General features: G+C 38.5%; 1 protein-coding gene across 9 annotated transcripts in view; it reads left to right on the top strand.

Annotated features, from left to right (window-relative positions):
- The window catches only part of DCUN1D4 (defective in cullin neddylation 1 domain containing 4), a 76380-nt gene that overhangs the window by 26407 nt on the left and 31858 nt on the right, over positions 1 to 18115 (top strand). For all 9 annotated transcript variants that reach the window (XR_005237607.2, XR_005237608.2, XR_005237606.2 and 6 more), the window contains exons 4-6: positions 4420 to 4534; positions 7535 to 7626; positions 16272 to 16342. Coding sequence is in view for 3 of the 9 variants with exons in the window: in XM_007998739.3 (XP_007996930.2) it covers positions 4420 to 4534; positions 7535 to 7626; positions 16272 to 16342 (278 nt within the window). In the remaining 6 variants the exon portion in view is untranslated. The remainder of the gene's footprint in view (positions 1 to 4419; positions 4535 to 7534; positions 7627 to 16271; positions 16343 to 18115) is intronic.

Below are 18115 nucleotides of genomic sequence, written 5' to 3'. Positions count from 1 at the left end.
TGAACTCAAGTTGCCCTTTAAAATGGACTTTCTGTCATAAATACTAGGATAGACCTGTTGAAAAAAATGTTGGCAGTATTTCTGGTTAATGTGGGAAGAAAAGCTATATTCGTTGACTGATTTATTTGAAATCAGATGGGGTCCGTTAAAAAATATTTAATTTGTTCTCTTGAAACACTGAACCCAAAAGAAATGAACCTGAACTTAAACAGTAATCTTTGGGCAAAAATTGCACATAATTTTGATTGCTTTCCTAAGTGTCATGTAAACACCAAAACATTAAGAAAGAGCTTCTAATGATAGGAGGATTGATTTCAGATTCACTGAAACATCAGCCTTAATGTCTTGCTTCTACCTCTAATGCCAGATGTTTGTACCTAAGTAGGTACTTTAAAATGGTTAAAACAGCTCATTTTCTGAAGCAGATAAATATTCCATAACATTCTTGTTTATGTTATTTGTATATTTTTTGTAGCTTAAAAGATAAACTTGTGAAGTCAAGTAATGCGAAGATACAAGTTCTGAGTCAGTGAAGTCTAAATTTAATGATACAAATAAATACAAATTTGTAGAAATTATTTCTATTTAAGTATTTTTATCATAAAAACATCACAGAGTTATTTTAAGAAGCAAACATTCATTGAATATGTCTTTTAAAAAATCCTATCTGCTAAGAAATTTAAAGTTAACTGTTTTAGTGACACATGGGGAATAAATATGAAATGATGGTGTTTTATTTACTCATAGGTGTTTTAAGTCTCTGGAAATGTACTTTTTTTTTTTTCTTTAGCAGAATCTGATTTATACATGTTTTAGGAGCATTTATTCAACAAATATTTATTGAGAGTCTACCGTATGACTCAGTAATGATGTATCTTATTATTACTGTAATAAGATACTGTATTAGATGCTGAGTGTGCACAAATGAACCAAGCAGGACCCCGCAAAGCAGTATGTGCCATTTTACGTACACTCAGGAAATCCTAGTTGTTGCTCTTGCTTAGTTGGGATCCGTGCAACTATTGGGGGAGCAGGTTTGAAGCAAACAGACTTGAATTGGGTGTTTTCTGTGTATTTTGATGATTTAGTTCACTTTGACAAATTACTATTTTAAGTAAAGTTGTTTTCCCAAGCATTAAAAAGTTGCTTTTTTTGTAGCCTGAATGGGTTCCAGGGAGACTCTACCTTGACCAGCTATGCTGTGTGGTCCTCAGTCAATTCCCTTCCCTTTCCTGGGTTTGAGTTTGCTTCATCTTCCTTGTCAGCCAGCTGTGTGAGAGTCAGCGAGTCAGTGCCTGAACTTAGATGACTGTTGGGGCAGGTGGATAGACACAGTTTCTTTGTGAAAAAATGACCCCTTAACTATCACTTGCTTATGCTGATGATTAGAGTGGAGAGATTTACAAAAAAAAAAAAAAAAGTCATGCCTCTTAGGAGATAAAAAAATTAATAAATGACAGATCACTTGCTAATCTGGGATGATTTGGGTCTCAAAGATGAGTAAGTTTTCCACAGACACAAGAAAAAAGTATTTGTGAAACTTTTAATAGAAAGCATTTATCAATAAGAAAGAAACATAAGAGAAAGCTGAAAATGTTAGTTAACTTATGATGTTTGTGTATTTGCCAAAAACATGCTAATCTTGACAAGTAGGATTCAGTGGAAACCAAATGTTGTACCAGTGTGTGTCTAGGAAGAAGCAGGTGGTAGAGGAGCTAATGAATGAACTTTTATTGGTGAATATTGGTGTAGACATTATTTTAAACAGTATTTCTCTTCTTATGGATTGAGGAGACAAATGCATTTTCTTCTGTGTTCTGCACATGTGGAAGGGGAGGGGTCACTGCTAGACCAGAAGCTAAGAACCAAACCATGATTTTGCTATTGGAAGAAAATGTCTTTTCTTCCCACATATACCACTAAGGAGGGAGACGCCAGCCTTGAGGATCAGGACAGACTCTTCATTTCTGGGCAATATAACACGCTTTACAGCTGAGCAGGGCATGTTTTGTTTTTCATTCTGCAAGCCCTGCTCTAGGGCATTAATAGATATGAATAAATCTTTGTTTTTGTATGTTGGCAATCTGCAGAAACTTGGATCACTGCAATTCTTTGGACCTTTTAGTATGCTTTAGTGGTGTTTGTGAACGGGGCAACATTTTACAGGGAAGATGAATGGGGTGTGTGGGGTAATAGGCAGCACTCTCCCTGATTCTTTCTTTTCCAGTTCTCATTGCAGGTGTGGGAAGAGAGATATGGGGGTGCCTAGTGTCTCTGAAGAGCCCTCTACTCCTATCCTTGGAAGGAAAGAGCCTGGTTGGGTCCCCAGGAATGTTGACTGAGGGTCATCTGTTTAAACCTGAACTGGTGTTGTGCTGAAGGAGCAGGCAGGATCCTTGAGCCTGGGCACTGTCCAAGACTGGGGTCTGGGAAGGACCCTCATCTGGGCCAGAGTCACAATTTATAATGGAAAAGGTGCTTTGGACTGTTATGTTGCTGAAGCATGTCACCCCAGGAACTTAGCACAGTGATGGAAACCCAGATATGAACTGGGATTTGGGTTTCAGCTCTGATCATTGCTCTTAGCAGGGTTGTGACTATTGGCTGTTGACAGCTCTCTCTGCCTTCAGAGCAGGTATCTGGAAAAGGCTGTTCACATTCACTGTGTCCACTTCCTCACCTCACTTCTCTCCACAGCCCGTTGCAATCTGGCCTGCACTCCCGCTGATCCATGGACACTGTACTTGATTGCTAAATCTCATGTGTGCCTTCACTCCTTAGTTGAGTTGACCTCTGTGCTGCAATTGGACACTCCCTTCTCAAAGCATGCTCTCCTCCTTTGGCTTCCAGGACATGACACTCTCCTGGATTTCCTCCCTGCCTAGGTTTTACCTTCTTTTCCCAGGGCTCTGTCCTTAGTTCTCTGCTTCCCAGTTTCCGCTTTTATGGCCTCATAGAAGTGGCAGCAAATGGTGGCTGAGAGCTTAGGCTTTGCTGCTGGGCTGCTTGGGTTCATACCTTGGCTTTACATGCTGCTTTCCAGCTGTCACTTAATCTATCTCTGCGTTGATTTCCCTGTTTGTTAAAATATGTTACATGCTGGTGAATCGTGTCCTGAGAGTTCAGTGAATGCTGAAGGCCGCCATAAGGTCAGTGCGCATGCCTCCTTCCACGTTGCTGCTCGGAACCTATTTCTTTATTTCAGCAACACCTGAACACAGCACTTGGTGCCTAAACACTTATTGAATGGATATTTTTTTCCTTCGTAAAAATCCTGAGAGGTAGCTATATAACAATTCTTATTCTTCAAATGGTGAATGAGAGACCCCAGGTAGGTTAGTGACTGATAGAACCCCATAGGTAAAGAACTGAAACTCACTCATTGACTGCAGATCATTCAGTCCCCAGCACCCTTCACGCTCTCCTGTCCTCATTACTCCCTGAGAGCTGTGGGCCTTCAGCCAAGGGCTTGTGCAAGGAAGAAAGGCATGGGATTCAGAATTCACCACTTCTCACTCCTGAGACCTCAGGAGGTCACTCGAATGCCTAAGCCTTAGTTTTCCCTGTCTGTTAAGTAGAAATAATTATCTTTGCCCTACCTGTCATTCATGATTATTGTAGGAACCAAATGACATAATATATTTGAGGGCACTTGTACCAAGATGGGATATTTTAATCATCTTATAGTTGTCTTGTAATTTATAATTTAAGACGGCTTGAAGCAAGAGCTTTGCCATTTACCTAACCCCCCTCCGCCTCCATAAGTGTTCAGTGGCTATTATTATCTGTTATTACATTTTAATATCAGACAATTACCAAATGAAGTTATGTTTCCTTACTGAAAACCCTGACTGAACATGGCAAAGTCTTCAAGTGGCAGAAATAAACAAAATTGTTGTGGACATTTTGCTGAAGGTCATGTCAGACTTCTGCTTAAAAAATCCCAAATCCTGTTTTTTTTCTTAAATCAGGTATCTCTTGAAGGTTAAGAGTACTGGGACTGTTGTGCCTACATGTATTTTAGAGTCAGGGTTACTCGTTGAGCTGACCTTGTTTTCATGAAGTGTGTACATGAGATACCTCTGTAGTTCGTTTTGAGAGAACATTGACATAGGAGAAACAGAAAGGTTAAATGACTTAGATTAGTATTTTTGGAGAGTAAATTGAAATTATAATAACTTCTATTTCTAGTGTGATTTGGGTTGGTGGACGTATTAACTTATTTGTGTCATCACTAGGTTTATTTCTTGACCATAACATTTTTTTCAAAAAGGAACTGAAAGCCCATCTTTTCTTTAACATCTAAATTCTTTACAATACAAGCTGTGGAAGTGTTTAATTTAGCAATACTGTTCTTTGGAAGTATGAAGTTAGGATGTAGCATACCTTAATTTTGTGCTTTTTGAATTTGTTTTGTAGGAAGTCTGCGGTCTTGCAGTTCTTCAGACTGCTTTAATAAAGTGATGCCACCAAGGAAAAAGAGAAGACCTGCCTCTGGAGATGATTTATCTGCCAAGAAAAGTAGACATGATAGGTATGATGTAGAGACAGTAGATCAGAATCAGTGATACATATGTCGAAGATGCACATTTCTACCTAATTTAGTATGGGTCTTCTAAGTGTGCAAATGTCGAGTGGAATATTGTTTTGGCTTTGCCAGTCAATTTTTCAAAATGTAATTATTTGATCACATTTATTTTGTGTTTTAGTTTAAAAACAAAAAAATTCGGTAATTTGAATTCTTAGAAGTTAAAGTTTTATCTTAATCCATTGATCGCCCAAAACTGGTGCAGAGTTGATTTCTTTCCTTTTAAAGCCTTACTGTCTGTGCCTGCTGAGGACCACAGAATTGGTCTCTTGTTCTTTAAGCGGGTCTCACTCATTCACTTCAACCACAGAGCTGGAGAGATCTGCCTGTACTTAATGGTCTGTGCCTGCCCAGAATATCAGCCAAGCTGAGGTTTATTCTCACATGGATGAGAATTTGATAGAACTGTGAAAAACAAGACTCTTTAAATTGCTTCTCTTTCAGATAAGTGAACTTGCTAATTTTGATAACTCCAAGGGCATGTTAGATTCGTTTATTTCAAACATCTTTATTGTTTCACCCTGAGTCTAGTAAGTAGTTTTTTCTTCCTTGTTTTAGAAACAATGAACGAACATCATTGTCTAGTCTTTTCTACCTTTCTCCATCTTTCCCCATTCTGGCTTTGTGGGTCACATCACTAATGGGCCTGATTTTCCACATCTGTTAATCCAGGGAATTTAAGTGGGATTTTTCTGTTTCTTTCGTGCTGTGATTCTTTGTATACTACAACTCAGAGGAATAAGAAAGACTCTGAAACTGTAAAAATAATGTCACTGTTTATATCTCAAATGAATAGAAAATATTATCTAAGAGAAGCTAGTAGTGATTTAGAAAATAATCACCAGCAATCTTTAGGCCAGTGATTTTTCAACTTTATGAAGGCAGGCTACTTTGATACTTTTTTGGTGGTATGGATGTTACTGTCAGAATTGTTAAATTCTGACAATCACACAACATTTTGTGACTTTATAGCACTTAGTATTTTCTCACCATAATCTAATAAAATATAGTATGATAAAGCCAGATTTGAAACTGGCAGTATAGTTGCAGTTTCTGAATTTCATTCTTGCCCTTTCTTTTATAAACAACTTTATTTTTATAAACAACTTTATTTACATACCATAAAGTTCATCCATTTTAAGTGCACAGTTTAGTGATTTTTATTAAGTTAACTGAGTTGTCCACACCATCACTACAAACCAGTTATAGAACATTTCCATTATCCCAGTAAGATTCCTAATCCCCATTCAGTCACTCCCAGCCCCAGACAACCACTAATTTACTTTGTCTCGACAGATTTCCTTTTTATGGATATGGTCTTTGCGTCTCGCTTCTTTCACTAAGCAGGATGTTTTTGATTCTTGCTTGAAATAGCATATATCAGTATTTCATTCATTTTATTTGCGGAATGATATTCCATTGTATGCTCTTGGTTCTTTTTTATGTATTTTTCAATAATTAATATAGTGTCTCCAAGTTATTGACCAGTTACAGGCTTCAAGCTGAAATAGGAATGCCTGGGCCCAGAATTAGAACATATCTATTTGAACACTTGGCCGGTATCCACTTTTGTTTCCAGGTGGTATGGCTACCTTTTATAGAAGAAGTACAGAACTGCTGGTTTGCAGTTTCGGTAACTTAACACCTTATTATAACTATGTTCTTTTTTTGGTGTTAAAACCCAGAAACTAATCAGAGGTATATACTGATAATCAGGTGAGTGTCTAGATCATGAATCAGTGTTCAATAAAAAAGAATTATACAGTTGACTGTTGCACAATACAAGTTTAAACTGCACGGGTCTACTTATGTGGATTTTTTTCAGCCGAACAGAGATAGAAAATATATCATTGAGGGATGTGAAACCCCACCTGTATGGAGCACTAACTTTTGGTATACACAGGTCTTGCAGGGCTGACTGGGGGACTTGAGTATGTGCAGATTTGGGTATAGGTGGGGGTCCTGGAACCAGTCCCCTGCATAGACTGGGGAATTAACGAATATTATTTTCATATTCTTACATACTGTGTAAATAAAAACTGTATTCATAAATGCTTATATACACAACTAGGTAATTTATAAATAAGGGATACAAAAATATATATACTTACAATTTTTATATCCAGATCATCATTTTAAAGCTATTGCCTCCTCTTCCCTCTCCATGTAGAGAGTATCACCTTCCTACCTTCCTCAGCCCCTGGTTTTTATGAGTATGTCATTTTTGTGGAAGGTCACACTTGCAACAGGAGGCTGCTGTGCTTCCTGATTCAGTTCTCCAGTTTATGCTGGGCTGTCCACAAGGCTAGAATTTGAAGAAAAAGGCAGAAGCTGGATTCTCTATACTTCTGTCTCCTGAGGTTTCTAAGGTTATACTAATCAAGAAACCACCCAAGGGACGTTGTCTTTGTCAGCCTTACATCAAAGTTTATTTTTTTCCTGGAAGCTTGGACATGATTCGATGTTTCTTTTTATTTGCTTAATGTTCTCTTGAGTTGTCTAATATTGAGAGATTCTTCCTTAGACTGTGTTCTGTGCCCAGCCTAACTTGTAAGACATAGAAGTCAGACATGAGTTGTAGGCTTATTAATTGCGGAAAACACCTTAGACATTTCTTGCCATATCTCACCATTATTTTGTAGTTAGTTCTGGCTGGTGAGGTAGAAGGGAGTATATCAAATACCTGTTCTGTTCAGTTCTTACTGATTATTTCTTAATCAGAGAAAAACTTACATTAAGTGCTTACCACTTCTATATTAGGAGTGAATGTGTTTAAACACCGTAGTTAAAAGCTGAAGCCTGCAAATGCAGGAAATAAAATGTTTAAAGTATACTTAAAATACTGACTGAATAGATGTCTGGTTTGGGTAAAAGAATATAAATTATCTGCTACTTAAAAGAACTCAGTATCTTTAAATAACTTAAAACTGCTTTTTCAATTTTTAGCATGTATAGAAAATATGATTCAACTAGAATAAAGACTGAAGAAGAAGCCTTTTCAAGTAAAAGGTGCTTAGAATGGTTCTATGAATATGCAGGTAGGTAATCATTTGTATCATCTAAGACTGATCCTTATGACAATAAGGAGTTCCTTAGAAGTAATTAAAGAATTTAAAAATGTGTACATTTCAAATTTGTGTGCGTGTGTGTGTGTGTGCCTGTTAGAGGGAGAGAGGGACATAGCTTTAACAAATCACCAAATGGCCTATTTTTATAGCCAGCAGCTAAGCCAAATAATTCAGAACACTAGAAAGGAACTGAAAACATGAAATGACTTGGGAGAAATACTTTGGATTGCTAGGAAAACTATTTAGAATGCTGATAATGGGTGATTATTGGTCAAAGCACCTGTGTTAAAATAAGCTTTGCTGCTTTGAACCCCTAGAGCAGTGAAATTTCTTTATATTAAGTGTTTCTATTTGGAAAGATCATTTGGCAGAAAACATTTGTTTTGTCACTTAAAATGTCTTAAATTTAGTCTTTCTTTTTACAACTTACTATAATTGGTTGGGTAATATAATGTTGCAACCTGGGGCTTATTTGTTATTGTGGCTTTGTATGGTGTAAAAAAGAAAAAGAAAAACTTTTCAAACAAACTCAAGCTGAAGACTCTTTCACCTTTCTTCTTTTTCACCTTATTTCAGGTTCTTTTATAACTTACCAACTGGCTATTCCAGCAACCTTCAAACCAATTTTCCTGTCATCAATCTCTTCTCCAGACAGCCTGCCATGTGCCACTGTTGTCTTATTTTTTTAAAACTAAGCTGAGCAGATCATACATGCATTTCTTAACAACCCCAACCACTCCCCTCCAACCCCAACCCTATCTCCTGGCCAAAAAAATCCTTGCTATCTGCAGGATAAAAGACAGTGAACTCCCTGTGCTTTTGCCAGAAGTGATTTTCTGCACTTTTCTATCTGACATGCTCTATACATCTTTTAAACCCTTAATTAACTTAGTAGCCTTTTCTGTACTTCACAGGATAGTGTTTATAACTTTTTTTGGTTCCCTTTTATTGGTATCAAAATGAGGAATTCCCCCTGTAGCCTGATCTGGTTATTTTTCTCCTCTTCCCGCCCAACCCTTTTTGTGATAAGAGTCTTGCCCCTGTTGTCCGCAGAGATTGGTCTAGGTGACTGGCACATAACCCAGGCCAGGACAGTCAGACAAATCTTCCCAGGGGTTTTCAGACTGAAGCTGGGAGGAGCATATCTTTCTCTTCTGGTGGAGGACTTGAGAGGCTACAGTTCCGATTCCTGTAGTTCTTCTTTGGACTTTTGTGAGCTACCCCAACATCTTTCTAATGAATTCTCCGTCATTCCTTAAACAACTTTGATCTGGATTTTGTTCGCGAGGCATGGACACTAGTGCAAACACGTAGATGGTTTTAGCATTTGTCTGTTTTCATGTTTACAGACAAATTAAACATGAATTTGTTTGATTCATTGAACCCGAATCTCTTGGAAACCTTTAGAATTTCTAGTAAAAGTGATTGACGGCTGGGTGCGGTGGCTCATGTCTGAAATCCCAGCACTTTGGGAGGCGAAGGCAGAAGGATTGCCTGAGTTCAGGAGTTCGAGACCAGCCTGGGCAACACGGTGAAACCCCGTCTCTACTAAAATACAAAAAAACTTGTTGGGCGTGATGACATGCACCTGTAATCCCTGCTACTCAGGAGGCTGAGGCAGGAGTATCACGTGAACCTGGGAGGCAGAGGTTGCAGTGAGCCGAGATTGTACCACTGCACTCCAACCTGGGTGACAAAGCAAGACTTTGTCTCCAAAAAACAGAAGTAATTGACACTTTGCCAGGTATTCTGTAAATAGGTTCTGAATGAATGAAGAGCATTCTCATATTCTTATCACATTGATTATGAAGATCTCTTGCTTTCTTATATTGATTCACATTTATTGTTATGAAAATGTTTTATAAGAAGGAAATTTTAAACAAAGAAAAAGTACACTTAATCCCATCACCATAGCATAGTTATTCTGATCTTTTGGTGTACCTTCCTTTATAAGCAAACAGATTTTTTCATAATAGAAGCTAAGAAAATAGCAAGGGATGACTTTTCTTCTTGTTTGTCTTTCTCTGACTGCAGAAAGGTGACATTTTGGACATAAAGATTAAGCTACATTATTTAGGTTCCTTGAAATCCCTGCTAAGTCGTTCATTTTAACTCATCCCTTCAAGAAATTTGTGTGGAGGTGACTATTCCTATTTTTAGCCATCCCTTTCTTTTTCCCCCTTTTGCTATAGCTCGTCCATGGGGAAAATAACTGGCATTGGGAATAACTGAAAGCCCCATTGGCATGTGTTTTCATTTTGTGTATTCTCAACCACATGAACTGAAACTGTAGGTCAGTATTAGTCAAGAAAAATGAATCGGGAGAAGAACCAGTGTGACTAACAGGTTGTGCTGTAGGATGAGTCCGTGGGAGCAGGCTGTGAGACCACAGGCCCCCTGGATACCAGCACAAAGAGGACTTATAAGTGAACTTGAGCCATGTTCATTTTCCGTAGAAGAGAGCAGGCTGGTTTGGGCTGAGGATAAATGCTGACTCCTTGCCTTTTAATCTGGAGGACACTGGAGTGGAGGGGCAGCAGGGTCCTGGTGTGTGATTATTTCACATGGATGGACCTTCAGCTCTTTCCAGCATTCTCAGTTCCACTTTGTACCTTGCCCTCTGCTTTACGTGGCTCCTGAGGCCTGAGCCCAGCTCCTCCAAGCTTATGTCTGGCCAGTTAACCCCAGTCATCCACTGCATATTCTAGAATGCAGCTTCTCACTTTCTAAAATCTCCACCAGCTCAATTTCTGATCTCCAGAAATCTAATAAATAAACCGTCCTTCGCTGGGGGCTTTTCCTCCTGTTCTCTGATTGTAGGTTTACTCCCTTTTGCACTTTGGTACTTTAGCTCTCTATGACTTTAGAAAGGATTGGCTGGGAGGTTCAGGGGAAGTGTTTATTTAGACCTTGATCTGAATCTGGAATCCCATTTTGTTTCATTAGAGCGAAGACAACCAGGCCGGGCATGGTGGCTCATGCCTGTAATCCTAACACTGGGAGGTCAAGGCGGGTGGATCATGAGGTCAGGAGATAGAGACTATCCTGGCTAACATGGCGAAATCCCGTCTCTGCTAAAATTACAAAAAATTAGCCGGGCATGGTGGCATGCACCTGAGGTGCCAGCTATTCGGGAAGCCGAGGCAGGAAAATCACTTGAACCCAGGAGGCAGAGGTTGCAGTGAGCCAAAATTGCATCACTGCACTCCAGCCTGGGAAACAGAACGAGACTCTGTCCCAAAAAAAAAAAAAAAGAATGAAGGCAACCAGTTTACGTAATTTATCTAATAACTTCCACTTTTTGAAATGTATCTAAGAATAATGAATTAAACCAAATACACAAGTGCCAACATTGGTTTTACAGTTATACCAAAGCTCACATACATAGGTCATAATAGTTCTACAAGTTCTGACTGTAGGCCCTTAGTCTATTTTGGATTAAATTCTATAGCAGAATTGTTTGGTTTACCAGAAATAAAGTCAGTCATGGACAGTTGCAACAAATAATAAACTGGTCTGATTGCGAAGGAAGAGATGTTAAAAACTACCAAAGAGACCATGTGGGCCCCATTTCCCTCCGTGATGTGGCATGCTGTAATTATGGGGCCATCATGAAAAGGTCAAATACCTTTAGTTAGGGGCCCCTGCTTAAGATGGCAGGGAAAGTGGAAGGACGACTTCTTTCTGGTTTATTGTCAATATATCAGCCTTACCAGATGTACCTCCAGTATCTTGTCACGTAGGGCATTTTATAGCTTATTATTTTAGATATAAGTTAAAAAAAAACTCTCAAACTTAACTTCTAACCTACTTTGTGTTAGCCAGTGGCATATTTGTTAGCTTGCTTGACAGAGGTAATTACCTTAATTCTACAGGTAAATTTACTGTAAAATGCAACTAGAATCCCAACAAATCATGTGATTACAACTAGATTTAAATGTGTGCGTGGGAAAGATGAGAAGAAAGGTGTTAGGGCTGGGCGCAGTTGGTCACGCCTGTAATTCCAACACTTTGGGAGGCTGAGGTAGGAGGATCGTTTGAGCTAAGGAGTTTGTGACCAGCCTGGGCAATATAGTGAGACCCCATCTCTTAAAAAAAGTGTTAAGGTGGCAGGATTATTGGTAGCATTTAAATAATGTTGATTGGCAAACTGTATTTTAACTATTTTGGATAAGATATTACTTTTGACAGTCATGCCATTGCAAATTATACTCTAAAATCTTGCTCTTCTAAAACACAGACATGTGTATATATAAGTAGTACGACAACACTGTATAAAATTGGGAAAAAAGAAAAAGCATGAATAACTTACATAACCACTGCAAAGTATACCTCAGCAGACTTTTGTTGAGGTCTGGGGTGCAGTCAGCAGAAGCACTCTGCTCAGAGTTCATTTTCCCATGTGGCAAACAGGCAAATAAGTGAGAAACATTATAGTGAACATTGACAGAAAGAGACGGCGGCAGCCAAGTTGGAGGATGCATGAGGGGGAGGGGAAGCCGGGTAACACCCAAGCCCTGTGCAGAGGCATGGCAAATGCAGGCGGCTTGCTAGGCTCAAGAATAAGTTGCACAGACTGGGCACGGTGGCTCACACCTGTAATCCCAGCACTTTGGGAAGCCAAGGTGGGTGGATCACGAGGTCAGGAGATCGAGACCATTCTGGCTAATACGGTGAAACCCTGTCTCTACTACTAAAAAATACAAAAAATTAGCCAGACGTAGTGGTGAGCGCCTGTAGTCCCAGCTACTCGGGAGGCTGAGGAAGGAGAATGGCATGAACCCAGGAGGCAGAGGTTGCAGTGAGCCGAGATTGCGCCACTGCACTCCAGCCTTGGTGACCGAGCCAGACTCCGTCTCAAAAAAAAAAAAAAAAATTAAGTTGTACAGAAAGAGCTTTTTTAAATCAGGAAGAATAGAAACCAAAGAGAATTTTAAAAGAATTACAAAGTAACTTGCCCCCAGCTCTATGCAACTACTTCTCAATAAGCCATATCAGTAGATACCAAAAAGTATCTGTTTCTAGAAACAACACAAAATAGGAATAGATGAATATTTCCTTATCAGAATAATTATTCTTTAATCTCACAGCCTAAATACTTTACAGTAGTAGAATGATGAAAAGAACTTTGATTCATATAAATAAATACACACATATACACTTACAATGGGATAACATAAAATGTATTAATATTAGCTAAGAAGAATGAAGTAGATATATGGGTCCTGTCACAGGAAGATTACCAGACACAGTCAGTGAAAAAGGCAAGGTGTAGAATTACAGGTACCTCACAAACCTATGTACAAATTTGAAAACTGCATTTTAGTATATATTTGCCCATATATAGCAAAAAGGTCCAGGAGGATACATGTCTATCTGGTAAAGAAAGGGAGAAGTCAACTTTCTTATTTAACTGTTTATTTTACTCTGTATCTTCTCTATTTGGATATTTTATCATGTGAATGAATTGATGTGTTGTGTGTCTAATACATACATGAATATGCACATGTGGATATATGCACTCTCAAACCAAAGAAAGCAGGCAATATATTGTATAATAAAATGTTAAATATCCTATATGAGTCAAGAATGAGATAAGAATGTCCACTCTCACTACTCTTATTTGCCATTGTTTTGGAAGCTACTAGCCACTGCTGTTAGACAAGAGAAAGGAGGAGTGTAAATATTTGAAAGGAGTAGACAGAAATGATCATTGCAGATGAAATGATTAAATTACTTTACACTTGAAAGGCCAGAGAGAATGCCTGGGCAAACTTAGAAACACTAAATAAATATATATACATTCCATGCCTATACAGTTCTATGAGATGGCTTATTTTGGGAAGTGTTGTTAAAGAAGCTCTTTAATAAATAGTTGTCTCTGCAGAGTAGGGAGGAGTTAGAGGGGGAAAACTTCACTTTTGGAACATCTTTATTTTTTTATTTTCAAATGAAACTTTTTATCATGTTTATGTATTAATGTACAAAACTAAAATATTACTTGGTTTTCTTCTGATAATCAAGAAAACTAGGAATACAAAAATATATATATTTATATAAAAATTTATATTTTTATATTTATGTTTATACATTTATATAAAAAGGGGATAAAAGGGGACAAAATCCCAGAAAAAAGTAACAGATTTGAATATATGAAGCAAAACATTGTGTAACAAAGTAGAACATTTGTGATTAAAAGGAAAGTAATGGCAACGAGAGAAAAGTATTTGCTTTGGCCAGGTTATGAGGAAGGGCCTGAGTTTGAACTTTAGGGAGAGTCAAGGATTCGAAGCAGAAAAATGACATAAGACTTTCCAGCAGGAGCTTCTTGTGACTTTAATGTTCCTCCTTTGTTAAGAACAGCCACTGTATACTTTGTGTTAGTGAAAGTCTTGTTACTTTGTTTTGAAGTTACTCCTGTGCTTTGTCTCCCTTCATGGAGGGCAGGGACCATTTGCACCCTAGGCAGCTACTGCAGTGCATAGCTCCAGAATGTGTCTAGTAAATGTTATGGTAATGAAATGGATACATTCTAAGATGGTGGATTCTGCTGGACTTGGTGACTTGCTAGATCTAGAGGGTATAGGAGGATTGTAGAGCGATTCCTATATTCTGGTATTCAGCCATTCATTTATTCCTTCATACAGTTTTTATTGGACCAACTACTCTATACCAGACGGTATGCTGAACTTGTAAGAATAAAAGAACTGCTCTTGAGCTTAGAGGGAAAGACAGATGAGCTGGGACTTTGAATGCAGTGTGCTAAATGTGTGAGAACAATTCCTAGCACTGCGAGGGGTCACAGGACCGCCTGACCCTCTGCAGGTGGGGAGATTGAGAGGACTGCCCCTTTGCTCTCAGTCTTAAAGGTTGAATAAGTTAGCCAGGGGAGTTGGGGGAAGGGAGAGGAGGGGACAGAAAAGGGACTAGAGGAAGATAGGCAGAGACACAAAGAGTAATACCATGCTGGGTGTGTGTTCGGTGGTGGTGCAGAGTGAAGCCACATTTAAGTAGGTGTTTCTGGACCTTAATTTTTACTCATCCGGCAATATTTATTGATTCATTTATTTCTGAGAAACTTGTTTTACAGTTAGAAAGATATAAGACTGAGGAGGGAAGGAAGGCACTAGATCATAGAGAACCTTATGTGATAAGCCAAACACTTTGGATTTTATCTTTAGGCTCTAGGGAGCCATTGAAGGATTTTAAGCCAGCATGGGATTGCGTTTGAAGTGGATCCCTTCAGTGGCTGTTTGCAGGATGGGTCAAGGGGGAAAGACTCTGGAATTGGGAAATCATGAGGAGACTGCTGTAGTTTTCAAGAATAAAGCTTTGAAAGAGCATGGTGCAGGAGAGGCACAATTAAGAAATAATTAGAAGGTAAAATTGGTAGTACACTTGATAATTCGGTGTGGGAGAAAGGAGGAATACAAGATGACTCCCAGGTTTCTATTTCTGGGTGTGCCACCAGCTGGGACAGCATACCAGAGGATAAGCAGGCCTGATATGGAGAGACATTGGGCTCCATTTTAGTGAGGCAGTGTTTGAAAATGTGAAATTCAGGAGGAGTAGGTGTGAAGCAGAAGAAGAGTGTAGTTACGGCAGTTAAACAGGAGGTAGAGCAGCTAGTGAATAAAGTGGCAAGTAGTTCAAAAGTAAGGGGAAAATGTGGTCTAGAAAGACATTTGGGTAGGACCTGAGACCTTGAGTATGGTTGAAATTTCCTGAGAATAATGTATATAGCAAGCACTAGAAGAGGTTTAAGGATGAATCTTTGCACATCAAATTTAACCATCTGGGAGAAGCAGAAGAACCCATAAAGAAGCCAAAAGAAGAGAGGAAGGAGGAGAACCAGATGAGAGAGGGTGCTTCCAGAAGCCATGGGAAGAGACAGTTTTGTGAAGAAAGAACTGCTTCAGATTTTCAGATATCACGCAATGGTCAGTTAAAATAAAGACCGAATTTGTCTGTTAGATTCGACATTTAGGGGATTATCAGAGACCTTGGCAAAAAGAATTTCAGTGGAGAGCTAGGAGAAGGAAGAAACCAAATTCCAATGGTTGCAAAGTGAAAGGGAGATAAATTAGAGATGGAATGTGTGGACACTTCCTTCAGGAAGAATCAGAGCTAATGCTAGAATGGAAAAAGGGGACCTTACTGACTTTATCAAGAACAGAGTGATAACTTGATTTTTTTCTATGTAAAAGAAACATTTATGTTTTTTCTTATTTAATTTTATAGAGACTATTATGTGGTTCTTTGCTGTGTTTCCAAAAATTATTTTATGTATTGAAATTGTTACCTTAAGTAAGAGTTGAAGATTAAGCTGTTTTAAAGAGGAGGAATTGAATTCAGCCTTAACTTTAGACAAATGGTATATACCATATTCCAACGATTGAAGGACATGGTGATAAGTTGATTTAAATGATTGTACAAAGTAGAGTCCTTCAAAGATACTGGAATTCCAGAATACTTTTCAACTTATACTTGATTTTTTTTTTCCAAAAGGAGTTAATGGCCTTTAAGTCTTACTTGTTGACAGTATATTACTACTACAGTGGTAATAGAGTAGTGTGCATGGTCAGATTTAATTTACATAAGATTGTATTTCACAGGAACTGATGATGTTGTAGGCCCTGAAGGCATGGAGAAATTTTGTGAAGACATTGGTGTTGAACCAGAAAACGTGAGTCTAACTTACTGAGTTGGGTGAATCCATTGGTTATTTTTCTTACTTAAATCTTTGTTCTTTAGCAAATAAATAAATAAATAATTAAAAACTAATGGTATGTTAGTTTTTATGAAGCAATCTAAGAAATAAGTTCCAATTCTAGTTTCACTTATAAGCAGATTTTCCATTCTTGTAAGTGATATGGTGTAACTACAGTTATTTTTTCTCTCATTTAATTTCTTGGATATAAAAGGTACAGTAAGCCGGATGCTTACAAAATGGTGTGGCCACATTTGCCTGCAATGACGGATCAACTGGAGGCCACATTGTACACTGTGTACCTTCGTGCCCCTCAGTAGTTGTTTCAGCCTAATGTAGAGTCAACGTAGGACTTAAAATTATTCACCATGATTTTGAGTAGATTGTAATTTTCAAGACTTTTTCACAGATCTTTTACTTCCAATTGAATTTAGTTCAGAAAGTGATTGCTTTTTTTTTTTTTTGAGACAGTCTCACACTGTCACCAGGCTGGAGTACAATGGTATGATCTCGGCTCACTGCAACCTCCGCCTCCCGGTTCAAGCAATTCCTCTGCCTCAGCCTCCTGAGTAGCTGGGACGACAGGTGTACATCACCACACTTGGTTAATGTTTTTTATATTTTAGTAGAGATGGGATTTCACCATATTGGCCAGATAGTCTCTATCTCCTGACCTTGTGATCCAACTGGCTCAGCCTCCCAAAGTGCTGGGATTACAGGTGTGAGCCACAGCACCCAGCCATGATTGCTTTTTATAATGTAAAAAGCCCTAGATATTTATTTTTAATTAGAGTGATTTTTATAGGCTTAATTGTTTTTGCCTAATTCTTAGCATGTTATTGTTGAATATTTTTTCTGTTCTCACATCACCTCTCTTATACTAAAATGAAAAACTATGCTTATACACATGCACTGCCTCATTAACTATGCAGTTTAATATTACATTAGCTCCAGTGTAACAAATATGTACAAGACCCTAAATGAATTGATGATCTGGAAGAGATCTCAAGAGATCATTCCCTTTATTCAGGCTGTTTCGAAGACATCTGCCCAGGCATGTATATCATGCTTTTAAAGAAACTAGCAAAATTCACATTTTTTTCTTTAAACTTTTTATTTTACCCTTACCATTTCTGTGCTTCTGTCATCTACCTCGGCCCCCAGCAATGCTTTAAATTTTCTAAAGAGCCTTTGGAATGTCTTTCACTTATTACATAGATTTTTATCGTGTGTGTGTGTGTGTGTGTGTGTGTGTGTGTGTGTGTGTGTGTGTTTAATGTATTCCAGTTCAGATATTTCAATGATTTACCCAACTTGGCATGAAGGTTTCGGGACACCTGGGTCAATAGTATTTTACCATAGATTGGGCCATAGGCACAAGAAAAGACCATTACATTGAATTTAAGAAGGAAGTTTTCTATGAGAGCTGGGCCAAGCTTGGCAGAGTGTTTTCTAAACAGTGTAGTCAGAGGGCTGAGAGTGAGTTGGGCTTGAGAGGGGCTCTGGAGGTTCCACATAGGGTACTGTAATAAGTATATGACAGAGGAGTGGTAGCAGGGCCTGGGCTTGAAGTTAGAGGCTGAGAAGATTGGGAGACAAAGGGCTCGCTGGTATGTGAGGGATTAGCTGAGCATTTAGTCTCAGAGGCAGAAAAGCCTGTCAGGATGGGAGAGCACTGATGTTGATTCTAACTGAAAAAGAAAGGGAGGCCCAGCTCTTCAAGTTTCTTCACCCTCAAATACCAGTACT

The sequence above is a fragment of the Chlorocebus sabaeus genome, chromosome 7 (assembly GCF_047675955.1).
Source record: "Chlorocebus sabaeus isolate Y175 chromosome 7, mChlSab1.0.hap1, whole genome shotgun sequence".
NCBI classification, from domain to species: domain Eukaryota; kingdom Metazoa; phylum Chordata; class Mammalia; order Primates; family Cercopithecidae; genus Chlorocebus; species Chlorocebus sabaeus.
This window is presented reverse-complemented; position numbering and strand designations above follow the sequence as displayed.